General features: G+C 44.1%; 1 protein-coding gene across 1 annotated transcript in view; it reads right to left on the bottom strand.

Moving 5' to 3' along the window:
* Nucleotides 1–10,235, bottom strand: part of LOC147711210 (rap1 GTPase-GDP dissociation stimulator 1-like) — a 622,318-nt gene extending 612,083 nt beyond the window's left edge. Inside the window, exon 1 of the mRNA XM_086921991.1 lies at nt 10,084–10,235. Coding sequence (XP_086778117.1) covers nt 10,084–10,087 — 4 coding nt within the window. The 5' untranslated portion in view covers nt 10,088–10,235. The remainder of the gene's footprint in view (nt 1–10,083) is intronic.
* Nucleotides 10,236–16,000: the final 5,765 nt, after the last annotated feature.

Genomic DNA, 16,000 nt, shown 5'->3' with positions numbered 1-16,000 from the left:
ATCATTTTTCTCAGAGACTCTGTAATAACTTTAAGTGTTTTCAGGAGCACTGCACTACTGGTGATGCTTAAAGCGTCTGCAAAAAGAGAGGGACCAGAAACCAGGTTTCCCCTATGTCCCATATTCATAATATGTCACCAATGATTTAAAGATTTGTTGTCTAGGCATGACAATACTGCCTGACTCAGACTGACTTTCTGTATTTTCCTGCTTCAAGTGAGTTAAGACACATCTTTTGACTGTTTGAGTTATACAGGCTTATTAGAGCCTAAATCTTGACCTGACCTTTTTGAGACAATCGTGAAAGACTCTGTGACAGGAGTTTTTTATCTGGTTACCACAATAGTGGCTGGAAAGGGGTTTTTGCTTAGGCTACCAGACTGACATCGTACTGACTGAGTAACACGAGGGAGGGCCTCAATAATATATAAAAGTAATAGGCTGCATGTAAAGCGGGAGTGATCCGAAATCAATATTGTTAAATCAACCTATCAAGTTGGCAACATATTGAACCTGCTCCCAGATTAATAGGTAGAAGCTAATATCTGAAGATCTAGGGTGCTCGTTCTCAACAGTAAGAGTATCTTTTATTATTGAGAAATTCGTTTCTCTGTGGATCAAATAACTCACATCTGTTAATTAGGCACCAAAGACAAGAATCAAATCATTATTTTTTCTGTGTTATTTGTGAAGAAAGCAATTACATCCTACTAAGATCATAATATGTATTAAAACTATTTAAATCCTGCCCCAGCAATCAGGATACCCTCATCTGGCAACTACGCCTACAGAAAAAGGCAGGAGCACTCAGGCTGATCTCCCTACTGCTACTAAATCTTGCAACCAGTCCAGCTGGCTCCTGAAACTCCTCTCGGCATTGGGACCTCATTCAAACCGATGCAATGCTCTTTCTAATGTGGATTGACTTTTGGATTATGTCCAACTTCTCTCTCAAATATCTCCTTACAATGATAACTTCGTGGGTGACGGTCTCTAACAAAGGGTCCTATGAACAACCGCATGAGTCCCTCTTTCACCTTTATGAGTTAGAACATCACTGGCTTGAAGGATAAGATTACCAGCCTGGCTTGGCTAAATTGAATGGCAAAATATGATTTCATTGCGTCACTGAAATCTTGGGCAAAACACAATAGCATTATGGGTCCCTTTCAATTTGGGTTTCATCAGGGACTGGGCACAATGGACCAGTGCTTAAACTCGAATTTGATCATTGGCAAGCACACCATTGCCAAGTGTTGCCCGCTGTACCTGGCCTTCATAGACCTGTCAACAGCATTTGACTGTATTAACCCTTTGCGTGCGTCGGACGGCCCCCGGCCGTCCAACGTCACGGTGGGCGTGTGCGGAGGACGGCCCGGGCCATCCTGACCACGCCCAGTCATAAATCACCCGCACCGCGGCGGCATTCCTGCCGCTGTCAACAGGTTAATAGAACTAAACTCCGGCTGATGCTACTGGATTTAGGGGTTGATGTGGCACTGGTGATTTATTTATACATTAATAAGTTTGTGTCGTGTTTACACCAAGGCCACTCGAGACATCTGGATGATCGCTCAGGTCCCTGCACCAGCGCTGCTTTATGCAAATGGCGCGGTTCTTATGGCACGTACTCCAGGTGCATTACACACACCAGTGGAAACTTTTGTATTTTCAGAAGTGAACTGGATTTGGTCACCAACTATGAGAAATCACATATCATGGTATGCAGGCCAGGTAAGGAAAATATGTCCAACTTAACAGTGAGGGGGAAATCACTTGACGGCGAGAGCAACTTTAATTATTTAGGGGTCATTATGGATGCTGCAGGTTCTTGACAGCCACAGTTAGTTGCTCACATTTGAAGCTTAGCAGATCGGCTGGAGCACTATTTAAAATAATGTATGCCGAAGGTAGGTGGATTGTGCCTCCCTTACTGAATATTTATAATATACCTGGGTACAATATGATACAAAAAATCAATGGTCCTAAACCTTACTTGCAAAACGTTGACGCCCATATTTGTCTAACCTGGATCACAAGCCTCTAACCCATATGTGCTATATAATGATATGTCTATGTACTACAAAAGTGAATACAAATTAATTCTATTGATTTATACTGTTACCAGGTTTCATAAGATTGATATTTGTTATCAGTCTAATTTATTAATAATTGTAAATTCCTTTTCTACTTTACTTCTTGAAATTTCTTTCCATTTTCTCCACACTTGAGCACTTTCCCTTGCACATTCCTTCGGAGCAACCTCCCTCCCTTGTCTTTCTTAATTTCTGTCAGTAAGACATTTACTGGAGGTTATTTATGATTAAATAAAAACTTTTGTGATTGTTGGACAAAAAGTTTGATTGTTGCACTTTTGGTATATTCATTGCATTTAATGGTTGAGAGCTGACAAAGAGCATGCTCTAAAATTGTTTGGAATTATTATTCCAGGTTTTAATCAATATCGTTTTGCAAGTAAGGTTGAGGACCATTGTTTTTTTTTGTATTCTATCTGATAGATATGGCGCATTCCTGCCCTTTGCTTTTGCCGTAGGGCAGCGCAGCAGGAAGGCCTTAATGTATTAATTTACCCGGCATATTTGACGCACCTTCCACTTTAAAAAAGTCTGATAAGATGAAGGTTATCAATCAAACATTATCTTATAATACACGCACCAGCTGATTCCACACTACATCTGACCCTAGCACTCACACACTGGGAAAGATCATTACTCTTTTGCTTTAGAGCTAGCATGCTGTGGCGGAATTGGAGTTTTCCGAGTACCTGTGGTACTTTGGGTCGGTCAGTATCGGGTTGCCTCTGTGAGAGTGGGGTAGCTAGAAGTGTTGCTGCCCGTGGTAGTCCCTGCAGCGGCTACCCTATGGCTGTTTGCAAGAGCGGGGTGGTGCTGGTGACACTTGCAGTGGCAGTATCTCCAGCACTTAAGTACCCCCAATGTCTGTTTTGGTGTGTGTGTTCTTTTCTCAAAGCAGTAGTGAGATGTAGGAAATCAATGGAGGGCTAGATTTCAGTGTATAACAGATTCCAAAGCCCTGAAAATATGCCAAAGGAATTGTGCTTTTGGTCACCGGGTGATATTGAGGCAAACCTGTACTTCTGGGAGAATGTAGTGGTTGCTGAACTCTGAACAGGTTATCTTTACTTATGCTGCTATGCTGTTAGTTACAAACAGCTGAAATCCGATTGCACTTTGCTGAGTGATTTTGTTGTTGTTGTGCATGATGTACGAATTTATTCTATGATTCATTTTTTTAAATGTTTTATTATTCATGTATCTTTTATGGCTATATTGGTGCCGGATAAAGTTTATGAAACTCAAACAGAAATAACTGAAATTATTTTTTCAGGAAAAAGTGGAGGGGGATATGTCACATTTAATGAGATGAAAATCTATAAAGTTACAGCTGCTTAATAGTGGCATCATTAAGCAGAAGACTGAAAGATAAAATATCAACCTCTAAGTCCAAAGATTTATTTAAGAAATAAAAAATATAATTAAAATATGTGAGCTGATTTCACTACATTATGGAAAACTTGAAATAACCCATTAATCAATGTAGAACTTTTTATAGTACATCTAGGATTGGTCAAATGATTAATAGGAAATTGACGAGAGGCAGGCACAATGACCTGTTATCAATGTTATTGCTGAGGCATTTTCTATGTTACAATTGATTTTTTTCATCAGTGAATCTGTCTGACCATATGGGGGATACATTCAAATTATATTAAACATGTTATACAACCATTGTTGGAAAATGGGTTATTGGTGGGGCCAAATGAAGGTCTGCTACTGGCAATAAGGCCACTAAAACATGGAAGGACTGAACATAGGTCTTAGAAAATTATACCTATGCTTAACCCTTGGTAACATGGCTGCGAGCAAACAGCCTTAACTTCAAAGACAGGTATGTAAAGCATTTAAAAACACCATTTCTGTAAATAATTGAAACACAACACACAATAAAAATACAGCACCATTTTCTAAAAATAGGAAATATTTGTATCTTTAAAGGGACACCAAAACAAGAAAAGTCCAAAGTAGGGAACCGGAGATATGAATTTTGAAAGATTTAATAAAATATAGGACTTAGAAGATTATAGCACCATATTGTGATACCTGCTCGCGATAGACCAGACCAAAGCCAAAGTTTCAGGCTGGCCACAATGGAGCCCTGAGCGGCTACAGCTCGCGGCAGGTCCCAATCAATCAATCAATCAATCAATGACATTTATAGAGCACGCTACATACCCGTAGGGTCTCAAGGCGCTGGGGGAGGGGGGGTGCCGCTACTGCTCGAACAGCCAGGTCTTCAGCTTCTTCCTGAAGGAGAGGTGGTCTTGGGTCAGGCGCAGGTCGGTCGGGAGGGAGTTCCAGGTCTTGGCGGCCAGGTAGGAGAAGGACCTTCCTCCTGTAGTCTAGTCGCTCTTCGGATGCGGGGGACGGCGGCGAGGGCGTGGTTGGCTGATCGGAGGTGGCGTTTGGGAGCGTAGAAGTTGATTCGGCTGTTGAGGTAGCTCGGGCCTTGGTCGTGTAGGGCTTTGTGTGCGTGGGTGAGGAGGCGGAAGGTGATTCTTTTGTTGACGGGGAGCCAGTGAAGGTCTCTCAGATGTCCGGAGATGTGGCTGGTTCGTGGGATGTCGAGGAGGAGTCTGGCTGAGGCGTTCTGGATCCGCTGGAGTCTCTTCTGGAGCTTGGCGGTGGTACCGGCGTAGAGGGCGTTGCCGTAGTCCAGTCGGCTAGTGACGAGGGCCTGGGTGACGGTCTTCCTGGTCTCGGTGGGGATCCACCAGAAGATCTTCCGTAGCATGCGTAGGATGTTGAAGCATGCCGAGGAGACGTTGTTGACTTGCCTGGTCATGGAGAGGGAGGAGTCCAGGATGAAGCCCAGGTTGCGTGCATGGTCTGTCGGTTTGGGTGCGGTGCCCAGGGCGGGAGGCCACCAGGAGTCGTCCCAGGCGGAGGGTGAGGAGCCCAGGATGAGGACCTCCGTCTTGTCCGAGTTCAGTTTCAGGCGGCTGGTCGTCATCCACTCGGCTACCTCTTTCATCCCTTCGTGCAGGTTGGCTCTGGCGGCGGCGGGGTCGTTGGTCAGGGAGAGGATCAGCTGGGTGTCGTCGGCGTAGGAGATTATGTTGAGGTTGTGTTGGCGTGCGATGGCCGCGAGGGGGCTCATGTAGACGTTGAAGAGGGTGGGGCTCAGAGAGGATCCTTGAGGGACGCCGCAGATGACTTCGGTGGCCTCTGACTTGTACGGTGGTAGGCGGACTCTCTGTGTTCTTCCGTCCCAGTCTCAGTGTCTACCGTCACACTTTGAAACTTTTCTGGAGCTTTTCTCCTCGAGGCCCCTCGGAGCTCCCAGCCAGTCCGGATTCGGTGATGGTTGGCCGGCTTGACCTGTGACGAGGTCCTGGTCAACTTCCCTGGAGCAGACTTAGAAAATTTCTCAAGATCGCTTCAGCGGGGCAACCCAGGAATCCAGGCCGGCATGCGATGGAGGGCAGGTGGCTTGGCTCTTGCGGTTGGTCCTAGTCACCTTTTCTACGAGCGGACTTAGAAACTTTTCTGGGGCTTTTTCTTGCGGGGTCTCTCGATGCTCCTCATGTAGCCGGATCCAGTGAGGGTTCGCCGGCTTCAGATTTTCTCTAGTCCTGGTTAATCTCTGGAAGTTGGAGCAATTGAGCTTTTAGCGGGACAAACCTGGCTGGCTTGGCCGGCACGGGGTTGAAGGCAGGTGGCCTGGCTGGCCAGGTTGAGTCGCTCCCTCTATAGAGTTTTTTTCAAAGTTGGTCCAAAGTTCTCCAAACTTCTTGAACTTCTTCCTGAAATTGCTCAAGGGGTCCCGAAGTGTCTCAAAGTCACTCCAAGGGTCTGGAAGCTCCAAGATGGTCCTTGAAAGTTGAGGACTTCTGTTCCACAATCCACTGGTACAATACCCTTACAAATCCGCTGATGGTTCTCCAAAGTGTAGATTTAGTTGGTGATGTTCCAGATGGGCTCTTTTAACCTGTAGCTTTCAGGGAATCCACTCCTTAGTTCATTTTCAGCAAGATAATCCACAGGGCTGTTATTTCAGGTGGTGCAGGCTTCAGAGGTCAGGCCTTGGAAATCTTTGCACAGCAAAACTTCTCAACAGGGCACTTCTTGCTTCAGTAAGTTTCAAGCAGCAGATCTGGATGGCTCTGCCCCTCTCAGATACGTATTCCAAGTTCTCTGGGTCATGCAAGAGGTCATTTCCGACCAATGGGAGCAGGGTAACTCCTCAAGGTATGACCACATCCTGTAGAGTGTGGTATTATTTTGTGCCAGAGTGCATCAAATCCTCAAAATCCATAATGGCCGATTTTCCAGCAAGGAGGTAAGAGCAGGCTAAACACACCCCTAGGATGGCTAATGTACTTAGACTCTCCCCCTGCATCTGCTCATATCTTTCTTAATCCTACCATCTGCCTAAGGTGAGAAGTTCAGAGCTGTAAGTGACAATGGTCTCTGCTCTATCCTTTGAAGAGCATAGTTTACAACTCCTCCCCCTGGCCTGGCATTCCTATGGAACAGCACACTGCCCTGCCAGCAGAGCTGGTTAACCCAAGGGGCTCTTTATCACCTCTTCAAGGCAGCCTGGCTAATCCACTTAACTCTGACCAATCAGGGCAGCTCACTGGAAGGCTGAATTTTGCCCTACAAACAAGAAGTCGTATAGCTTCTTGTATGTACACTTTAGGAGAAATTCAACAATATGATAATATTTGATTTATTAATGCCATTCTGGGAAGTCTTTGAATGGCATTTCTATCCCTCTCCTATTAATAGTTATTAATCAATAACTTTCTACCATGTTAACCTATTTAACTGGGGTTTTACAATGGGAAAAATGACTTGGGCCATTTTTCCAGCACCAGGACTTACAAAAACACATTTTATAAGTACTTGCCTTATATCTACAGGAACCCCACCCCATGGGCAACTAGGGGAGACTTTAGGGGTTCTGAATCTGTCGAAATATTGCAGATTCTCCCACTACAATGCTCCTAGCATCAAAGTCGAATTTGAGCAGCACTTTACCACAATGTCCGGAGTGAAATTTGAAATTTCCCTTTACCCAGGCATATAAAAACGAATTTAAGGTGTACCTTATAAATAATTGACCCCCCAAAGATGGGATACCCTGGGGGTCCCTAATATGCTGAAACTTTGTAGGTTATCCATTTTTAAGTGCCCCAAACACCAAAGTCGAGTTTGGGCACAATTTACCTTTTAAAGGCAGTCCTGGCATCCAAGGCTGTTTTTAAACTGACCTCAGGATTCAGCAGTGCACACATGCAAGTGCAGAAAAAGGCTGCTGGCCTCCAAACTGCCATGCCCCAGGGTACTGGGGACTTCTAGGTAGTTTCAATCCCCCTGCCCTATTATATATTAGGGGCCTATAGGGGAGGTCATGCCAATCACAGGGGTACCCCACCATACCATTGTGTACCCTAGTGTATGTAGGTGTTTTAATTGTATTCTAATGTGTCTCTTTCAGCATAGCACTGTCCCTGGGCCTGTTTAGGCAGAGCCCAGGTACAGTCAAAATCAGTTACCATCAGTACCAGTCAGCAAAAAGTTGGGGGGGGGCGGGGGGGCCCACGGCACAGGATGACTTTGCAACAACCATCCAAAAATAAGGGTCTGATTTAAAATGAGCAGAACACAACATGCATAGACATTCAAAGTGGCATCCATTAAGTATGCAACCCATCCCCAATCAGTTGCTTGTTAGTAATGATGATAATCACTATTTTTGCAGGAGAAACTAAAAGCCAGACGCTATTAAAGCAAATGTTCAGAAGCATAATGTGATGTTAGGTAAATGTTATTGTTTGTTTTGTGTTAGAAATGGAAAAACCAGTGTCCCGTGAATTTTTCGTTAAAGTGGAGGCATTCTCAACATTATCTGTGACAATATAAATAAAAAGGAAACACGAACATTGACATTTGATGATAATCATCATATTACTAATACTGACATAGCAATATAACCTACTATAAGGATATCATATTTGGGGATCTAAATATGGGCTAACTTTGAACATTTAATATGTATTCATTTTCTGGATTTGATTTTCAAAATGTGCTTGGACGTTAGTACTGGGACTAAACTCCTTGTACTTCTTACTAGGGTTCAGCTCATAAGGATGACTACCCAAGATGAAACTCTGTTTCAGGCAATTGCCCAAAAACATGAGCAAATAAGATATATTCCTTGATGTCCAAATATTTGTGGATTTCAGTATCGATTCTGTCTCGGTGTGGATCGGGTGGCCCTCTCATTGCCATACATTATTATTTATTTCTATCATTTCTAGATGGCTCAGAATAAAGTTATCACAAATTTATCATACACAATTGGGAAAGTTCGGAATATAAAAGAAATTATCTGAGCTAAACAGGATTTACTGCATACTGCTTTTTGCAAAATCACCTTCAACTTCCCCCATAGCGCTATGCTCCCCCAACCAGCTCCCTGGCTGTTACTTCAACTCTTTAGTACAGCCAAAAACACAAGGGAACATCTGGGTAGACTCAATACATTTGCATTAATAACTGTACAGCAGACCAACAGTTTCCTCTCAACCGATGTGTCACAAGAAATTGTCCTGGTCCTGGTAGAGAGACGACCAAACTTGGACTACTGTAATACCCAACTCAAGTGTCACTCAGTGAAAGCTGTTGCAAACTCAAAGGGCCAAGAACCGGACAACTTGAATTATCCACAAACTGCATTATTCAGATGATATCACTACAACACCAATAGCTCTACATTGCCTCCTGATACTTGAAAAATCAAAACCTGTCCATACGGGTATGACTAGAAGGTTCTCACCCTCCAGATTTTGCCAACCATCCAGCTAAAACAAATAGGCTGTGGGGAGGAGGCATACACACATAGGCATGCATGCACATAGTCACATAATGCACACTTGTACACACACACACATACACACACCCACTCCCACCATCTGAGACTCAAGGATACTTTTCTGTGATTCTGCGATGAGCTGAAACCCTATGCGTCCTGCCAGCCTTCAGCAGTGGGTAAGCTTAATGCCCACTTAAGGCCATGTTTTTGGCACAACTGTTCAATCTGACTGCAAGCAAATCTCACCAGCCAAGGCTTCAGATTAGAGGAACCAACTATCAACACTAACACGTAAAAGGCTGCTGAAAAGGCTGAGAAAGAAGTATATGCACCATGCACCTCATCCTCACTCCCCCTCACTCCCCTCCAAAAATCAATGGAATGAACTTTGAATGTATCCCATAGTTTAAATTGCCTTTTTGCCGATACGCTTATTTTCATAGTTAAAGTATATATTTTGCCAATGAGGGGAGCATGCTTTATTTGATTTCTTGCAGTTCTTTCTCTTAAAATGTCAGCATCTTGTTCCCCTATCTGGTTTGCGGTTCTGTGCATCTTCACTATCTTCACACATTCATTTCCCTGTCAATTCATTTCTCAGTACATGTTTTCAACAAGTCATAAACTTTGACGCGCTGTCACGAGACACTTGATAGCAATGATGGGTACACGGGAAATCTAAGTAACACTGAAATTAAATTGTCTTTTGAAAGATACAGGAAAGTAGTGAAATCGTGCGGGGCATGGTAATGCAGGCACTGTACATATCCATAAACATACCTTAAAGCGAGAGAACGTTCTAGGCAGTGCCTTTAAATATGCAGAGCACTGTGGCGTGTATAATTAATGCATGAGCCATAAACTAACAATAAACGCAAAATTGTAGGCGATACTTCGCGTTCTCTCACTCCTTTCTATGTTCCCTTCCCCTGGTAATTGGCGCGTGCTGGGTGTTATTTCGGAGGGTACCGGTCTGCTCCCCTTCCTCCTCATTAAAATAGCTTAAACCCCTCTTTTTTTTTTTGGGGGGGGGGGGGGCAGCGACGGGGCGAAATCCCCAAAAGAACTGCGACACACACTTCTCATAAAGTTGGTGGGCGCGTAGAGCCCCAGCGTCCCCCGATGGCGGGCGCGGTGTGCCAGGAGGAGGTAGGTACTCACCCATCTTCTGACAGAACTCTTTCAAACAGAGATGCCGGGAAAGCAGCAGTGCGGGCGGCGCGTGTCGTGGGCGGCTCTGCCTCTGTCCCTTACAGCCACCGAACTCTGAGCAGAGGACTGTCAGCACATCTCCTAGCAGCAATCTCTCTCTCTCGCTCCATTTCTCGCGCCGTCTCTCTTGCTCTTTCTCCCGTGCGAGTTCTTTTTTCTGGCTCGCGCTCACTCTCTCTCTCGCTCTCTCTCTCCCCTCGTCTCTCTCTCTCTCTCTCTCCCCTCGTCTCTCTCTCCTCGCTCTCTCTCTCCCTCATTCTCTCTATTAAATATAGACATGGACTCTCAGTCTGTGCGTCGCTTCGTTCCCTTTGCCTTAAATGCATTGGCAGAATTGTGTACCTTTACATGGGAACTGAAAGACCCAGAGGCATCTTTAGGATATTGGGGGCCCGGCAAGACATATTTTGGGCCCCCCTATTAGCGGTAACTATTGTTTTTACCACATTCTGTTAATTTAAACCGACGTGATGCCTCACATTATCGAATTACATGTTAAACCTTCTAACATGAGGTCACATAAAAAAGGCCTAAATGTATTTTGCCCAAAAGTCCTCAAACTGGCACTTGGTAGAGAGAGATAAAAAGTGAGAATTAGAGGTAAGAAAAAGAAAAGGAGAAACGTTGAGATAAATAGACAGGAGGGAGATGGAGACAGAAAGATCCCCTCCCATAAGGCCCCTTATAGCGCTAGCACCATGGACAATAGTCCACTTTGCCCACACGTTTTAAGGTCTCTGGAGTAACCACTATACTGTGTCTGCCGTTCGTTTACTTCTTACCTTCCTCTCTAACCCACCTTTCTACTCCCTATTACACCCTGCAATCAATCAATCAATTAATCAATCTATCTATCTATCTATCTATCTATCTATCTATCTATCTATCTATCTATCTATCTATCTATCTATCTATCTATCTATCTATCTATCTATCTATCTATCTATCTATCTATCTATCTATCTATCTGTCTGTCTGTCTGTCTGTCTGTCTGTCTGTCTGTCTATCTATCTATCTATCTATCTATCTATCTATCTATCTATCTATCTATCTATCTATCTATCTATCTATCTATCTCTCTCTCTCTCTCTGTCTGTCTGTCTGCCAGACTGCTTGTCTGTCTATCTATCGTTTAGCTATCAAAAATGCAGTAAGTGTTTTGGGACCGGTCCCCAATGGTCTGAGGGCCCTACTGCGCCCAAATTATTGATGATTTACTGCCCAACCAAGGTGGGGACCCATTTTCCTTACTTGCATTAGGACCAATGGCACTCTTGCTCGGCCCCTGCTCTCCCTGTCACCCCCACTCTCCATTTCTGTCGTTTCCACTCCTTCTCCATGCACTCCCTGCTTTGTCCAGCTCTAGGTCAGTTTATGTTTCTCTCTGCACATAAAACTCTTCGATTTCACCGATGGTTTCCTGGTCTCTTTTGTCCTCATACCTTTCTAATTATCCCTGCCTCTATATAGCCCTCTTTCCTTCCTCGAATTTTTCTCCATGCCATCCTATCTCTGTCTTTTTCTAAAATGTGCTTGCTCCATGCCTTCCGTCCCATTATATATTTGTTGATTTGTTTATTGGATTTTAAAACAAACCAGGGTGCATTTTTACCATTACAGGCTATAATGAATAATGTCCTGTTTCGCCAAGCACCCCATTCTCTGTATTTACCAGTAATTTTTCAAAAGCCCGCCTTTCTTTATCTCCATTCTTTCCTCTCTATGCTCTTTCCTTTCGTCCTTCATTCCCTTTCCAATGGTCGGTAGCACGTTCACACTCCCTTCTCCTCTTCTACTCGCCCTTCATCCCTGCTTTTCTTTCTCACTCTCACTCTCCCTCGCCCTTTCCGCCTCCCCCTAGGCGCTCCCCATCCTTTGGTTCTTTGATAACCCAGCTTCCAGTGCCATTAATGCCCTGTAATTGCTTAATACCAGGGCAGGGTCTGGGCTCGCGGCTCTCGGATGTCATCCCAGCGTGCACGTGCAAACTCCTTTAGAAATGTCATCTCTGCGCGAGGCCTGCCGGTGCCGTCGCCCTCGGCAGGGGGGCATTATTCAAGGCCTGACACACATTCAGAGGATTTCCTACTGTACTCCTTTCACGGGCCTATTTATAGACCCTTTTCATATGGCAGAGGGAAAAAAAAGCCTCTCTAGCTGCATTAACTGTAAGCATTGCAGAAGTCTGAGCCTCGCTCCTCTCTGGGTGACCTTACCCTGTCAAACCAGTAAACTGGGCATTGCGCAGTTTTAAAACGAGTAATCCCTTCTGAGCCCAGCTGAAGGGAAGTGTTAGGATTATTCTGTCAAATGAAAAAAGGATAATTTTTCAGGAAGATGCACTGACTCATCTCTGTCTGTTGTGATACTTGGAAAGCGTGCCTGTGCTCGGGTACATGCTGGAAGGAAACGGTCCCATCTCCAGAGGTCTTTGAGTAGTCAGAAACGCTGCTCTAGTTACAGCGATAAACCGTTCAAAGACAATGCGCTATCCGATTTGCTAACATGAGGGGCCTTTAGGCCAGATTTACTACATACACGCATTACACATGGTTTAATTACGCAATGTTGCCAACCCAAACTTTTGCTCATTTTAGGTGACTGTTTTCATTTGGTGTCAGTATTCCACGCAGTGCTATTTTGCTCTAGTTTGTGTGGATTTTAGCAGTCATGGGCCACATTTATGAAAAAGTCACCTAGCTGTGATGCACTGCGTAACTTGGAAAGGGAAGGAATTCGCAATATTAAAGGCATATGGCGCATTCCTGACTTTTCTACCTGTGCTGGAACGCAATGGATTGCACCCCTGCACTATGGTGCAAGGATGATTGCATAGCGTGCAGATTTGTATGTGTGTAGGGGACTTTCCTGTACAAAAACAATCCTGAGAGGCATAGTCCTGTATCTACCTGTGTTGTAGAATGCAGTACACATAGAAAGAGGAAGTAACAAGTAGAAATAAAGATAGTTCTCTTCATTAGGCCTCTCCTTGGGAGGCCTGTCTTTTTGGTTCATTCCCGGCTTCACAAGGTCTTTTAAATCTTGGAATACATAAAAACCATGGAAGTTATGTGGGAACACTAACACTTCAGGCATGGAACGCCTTCACAGTGTAGAGTAGCGCAACACAGCAATTTGAGCTGCATTGCGTTACTCCAGATATTTGGCACTCAAATTCACACAGAGTGGCTCTGCGGGGCTTTAAAAATCTGACTTAGATGTTTGCGTCAGGCTTGTACCACGTTGCGTGGAGCAAACGTGACATAACCCTCTCATAAATGTGCCCCTAATTGTTTGTTTTGGTTCTAGGGGTGTGTTCACTGTTCTTGTCTTACAAAATGCTTACATTTGTGTAACTTTACGTCACATGAGTACTGCACAAAATCTTAGTGAATCTGGTCTCTAGGGTTTGCCTACATGCACCCAGAGGTCGAAGTGGGCAGGATCGGCAGGGCACAGCATGCCCCTACTTCTTAAATTTCATATATTTCGTTCCCCAAATTTATTATTTTAAACAAGCGTTCGGGGACGGGCGAAACGGGCAAAGAAGGAAAAGGACTCTGTCTTTTCCTTCTTGCCCAGAGAAGACGAGGACAGTGTTAAATTCTCCTGCCCTGCGTCTGTCAGCTGCCACCCGTCCTCTCTTTCTCTTTATTCCCTCTCTTTCATTTTGGTTCCTCCTCACTTACTGAAAACCGAGACCCCAAGAAACTGGAATTATTCAAATTCACACAGAGTGGCTCTCAGGGCTTCAAAAATCTGACTTAGATGTTTGCGTCAGGCTTGTACCACGTTGCGTGGAGCAAACGTGACGTAACCCTCTCATAAATATGCCCCTAATTGTTTGTGTTGACGTCTAGGGGTGTGTTCACTGTTCTTGTCTTATAAAATGCCTACATTTGTGTAACTTTACGTCACCTGAGTACCTGCACAAAATCTTAGTGAATCTGGTCTCTAGGGTTTGCCTACATGCACCCAGAGGTTTAATGATATAAGCAATGGATAGTGAAACGTGTCCCTTCCAGGCCTTGTAGTCATGTCCTTCGCTTTTCATGCAAAAGCACTCACTGATTTCTGAAAGATGAGTGTAAAAGTGTTTGGGTAACCATGTTGTTCCTGCTTACATTTCACATGCTTTACTTAATCTTGCATTGCCTATGAGGGTTTGCTTTTTCTAGGATGTTGTTATTTTTTTAGGCAGCATTTTGTTCATGTGTAGTGCATAATTTGAATTGAGTCACATCCAGTTGTTTATAGTGTGTCACAATTGAGTTGTAGCTGAAGACAGCGCAAGTTTCTCTCTGTGGGGCAGGATGGTGTTCAGTGGGGGAGAGGATGTGGCACTATGGTCAGAGCTGCTAAATTTGGAACTGGGGACCCAGGTTCAGCCTTCATGACCAGTTCATCAGACCATTCCCCCTGAGGGAGCACATTCCCATGCTAGACCGTAGAAGGCCCAGCAAGATCTTAAAAGCCCTGATGTCTTAGCACCTGCAGGAGGACCCTAGCGGTGGCAAGTGTGGGTTAACCTTGAAGGCCTGTCCACCACAATTCTTTCTGAAGTTCAACTCCATTCTTGCAGGTAGGCCCATGAATCAGCACACCATAGAGTGACAGTGACTCGGTCACTGAGGTCACAGGACCCTTGAGCAGGGTGCCTCTAGGTCAGTGCAACTGCACCGGGCGCTGACTTCAGGTGGGGGCGTCGTGTTTGCAAGTATAATGTGGTTTTAAAAGCACTTGCTGCATCCTTCCTGGCCTCCAGCAATTTTCGGCAACAAGAAAAATGTCATTATAACTCCAGTGATTAATGTTCTTAGTTGAGAGAGATGGCGTTTGTCTAGTGGAAGTTTTGACTCATGGAAAGGAAGCGCAGAGGGTAATTGTGCCTTCTGCTAAGAACATGTACCATATGGATCACAAAGTGCACATAATGTAAATAGGTCAGTGGGTTACTGCTTTGTCAGAGAGACCCTATTGTTACTTGCAGTTAATACATTAAATTCCTAACATAGAACAGTGAGCTATTAACTGTCATGTAAGAGCTGCAAACAAACGGCAAGGTATAAATTATTGCGTTATAGTTTGTTCCCCAGTCTTTGATTATCTTAATGTTGCAAAAAGGGTTGATTTGGATTATGGATAGGAATAAATTCTGGTTATTAAAGAGAACCCCCAACCATGGTATTCCGTTTTAAATTCTGAGTTTGTGTTTCTCCAGACCAATCACAATTAAACGTTGCTGCCTACTAGTATGGTTGTCATGTGACTTCTACACCTTGCAGTCCTTTGTCTTAGGTAACCTTTCCTATACAGTGATTTACACACGTATGATTGATTGTCTCTGTGTAATATGTGTGATGCAAAGGGCTCTGACACCCTAGACTGGTATTATTGGCACTGTACATTTTCTGATGCTTTATTATTTTGAAATTTTTACACATGCTAACAGTGTCTGCACAGATTTTTCCTTACTAGTACTAGTGGAACATACAACTGCAGCAGTGAGAATGGTGATCGGTCAACCTTTGCAGAGGGCCCTCCACTTCACAGCAGCACAAGTCAAATTTTTAGTAACTTTTGATCCGTTTGAGCTATAAACAATGTATTAGTTTAATCGTCAGATTATGCAGCAGATGATGTATTATGTGGCAAATATGGCAGTGCCATAATTATATGGAAAACATTTGCAAACTAGGATATTTTCCCATTCAAGTTTGAACTGCTCTTGTGGAAAAATGGAGGAGAAGTGCTGATGAAAAAAACTCCATGGCTTGGAGACAAATGGCTTGTGATTCCACTTTTGAGCGTAATTGAGACGTTCTGTTATTGTAAACGTACCCCTCTTTGTGAATGTATTTTAATT

The sequence above is a fragment of the Lissotriton vulgaris genome, chromosome 5 (genome assembly GCF_964263255.1).
Source record: "Lissotriton vulgaris chromosome 5, aLisVul1.2, whole genome shotgun sequence".
Classification (NCBI taxonomy): Eukaryota; Metazoa; Chordata; class Amphibia; order Caudata; family Salamandridae; genus Lissotriton; species Lissotriton vulgaris.
This window is presented reverse-complemented; position numbering and strand designations above follow the sequence as displayed.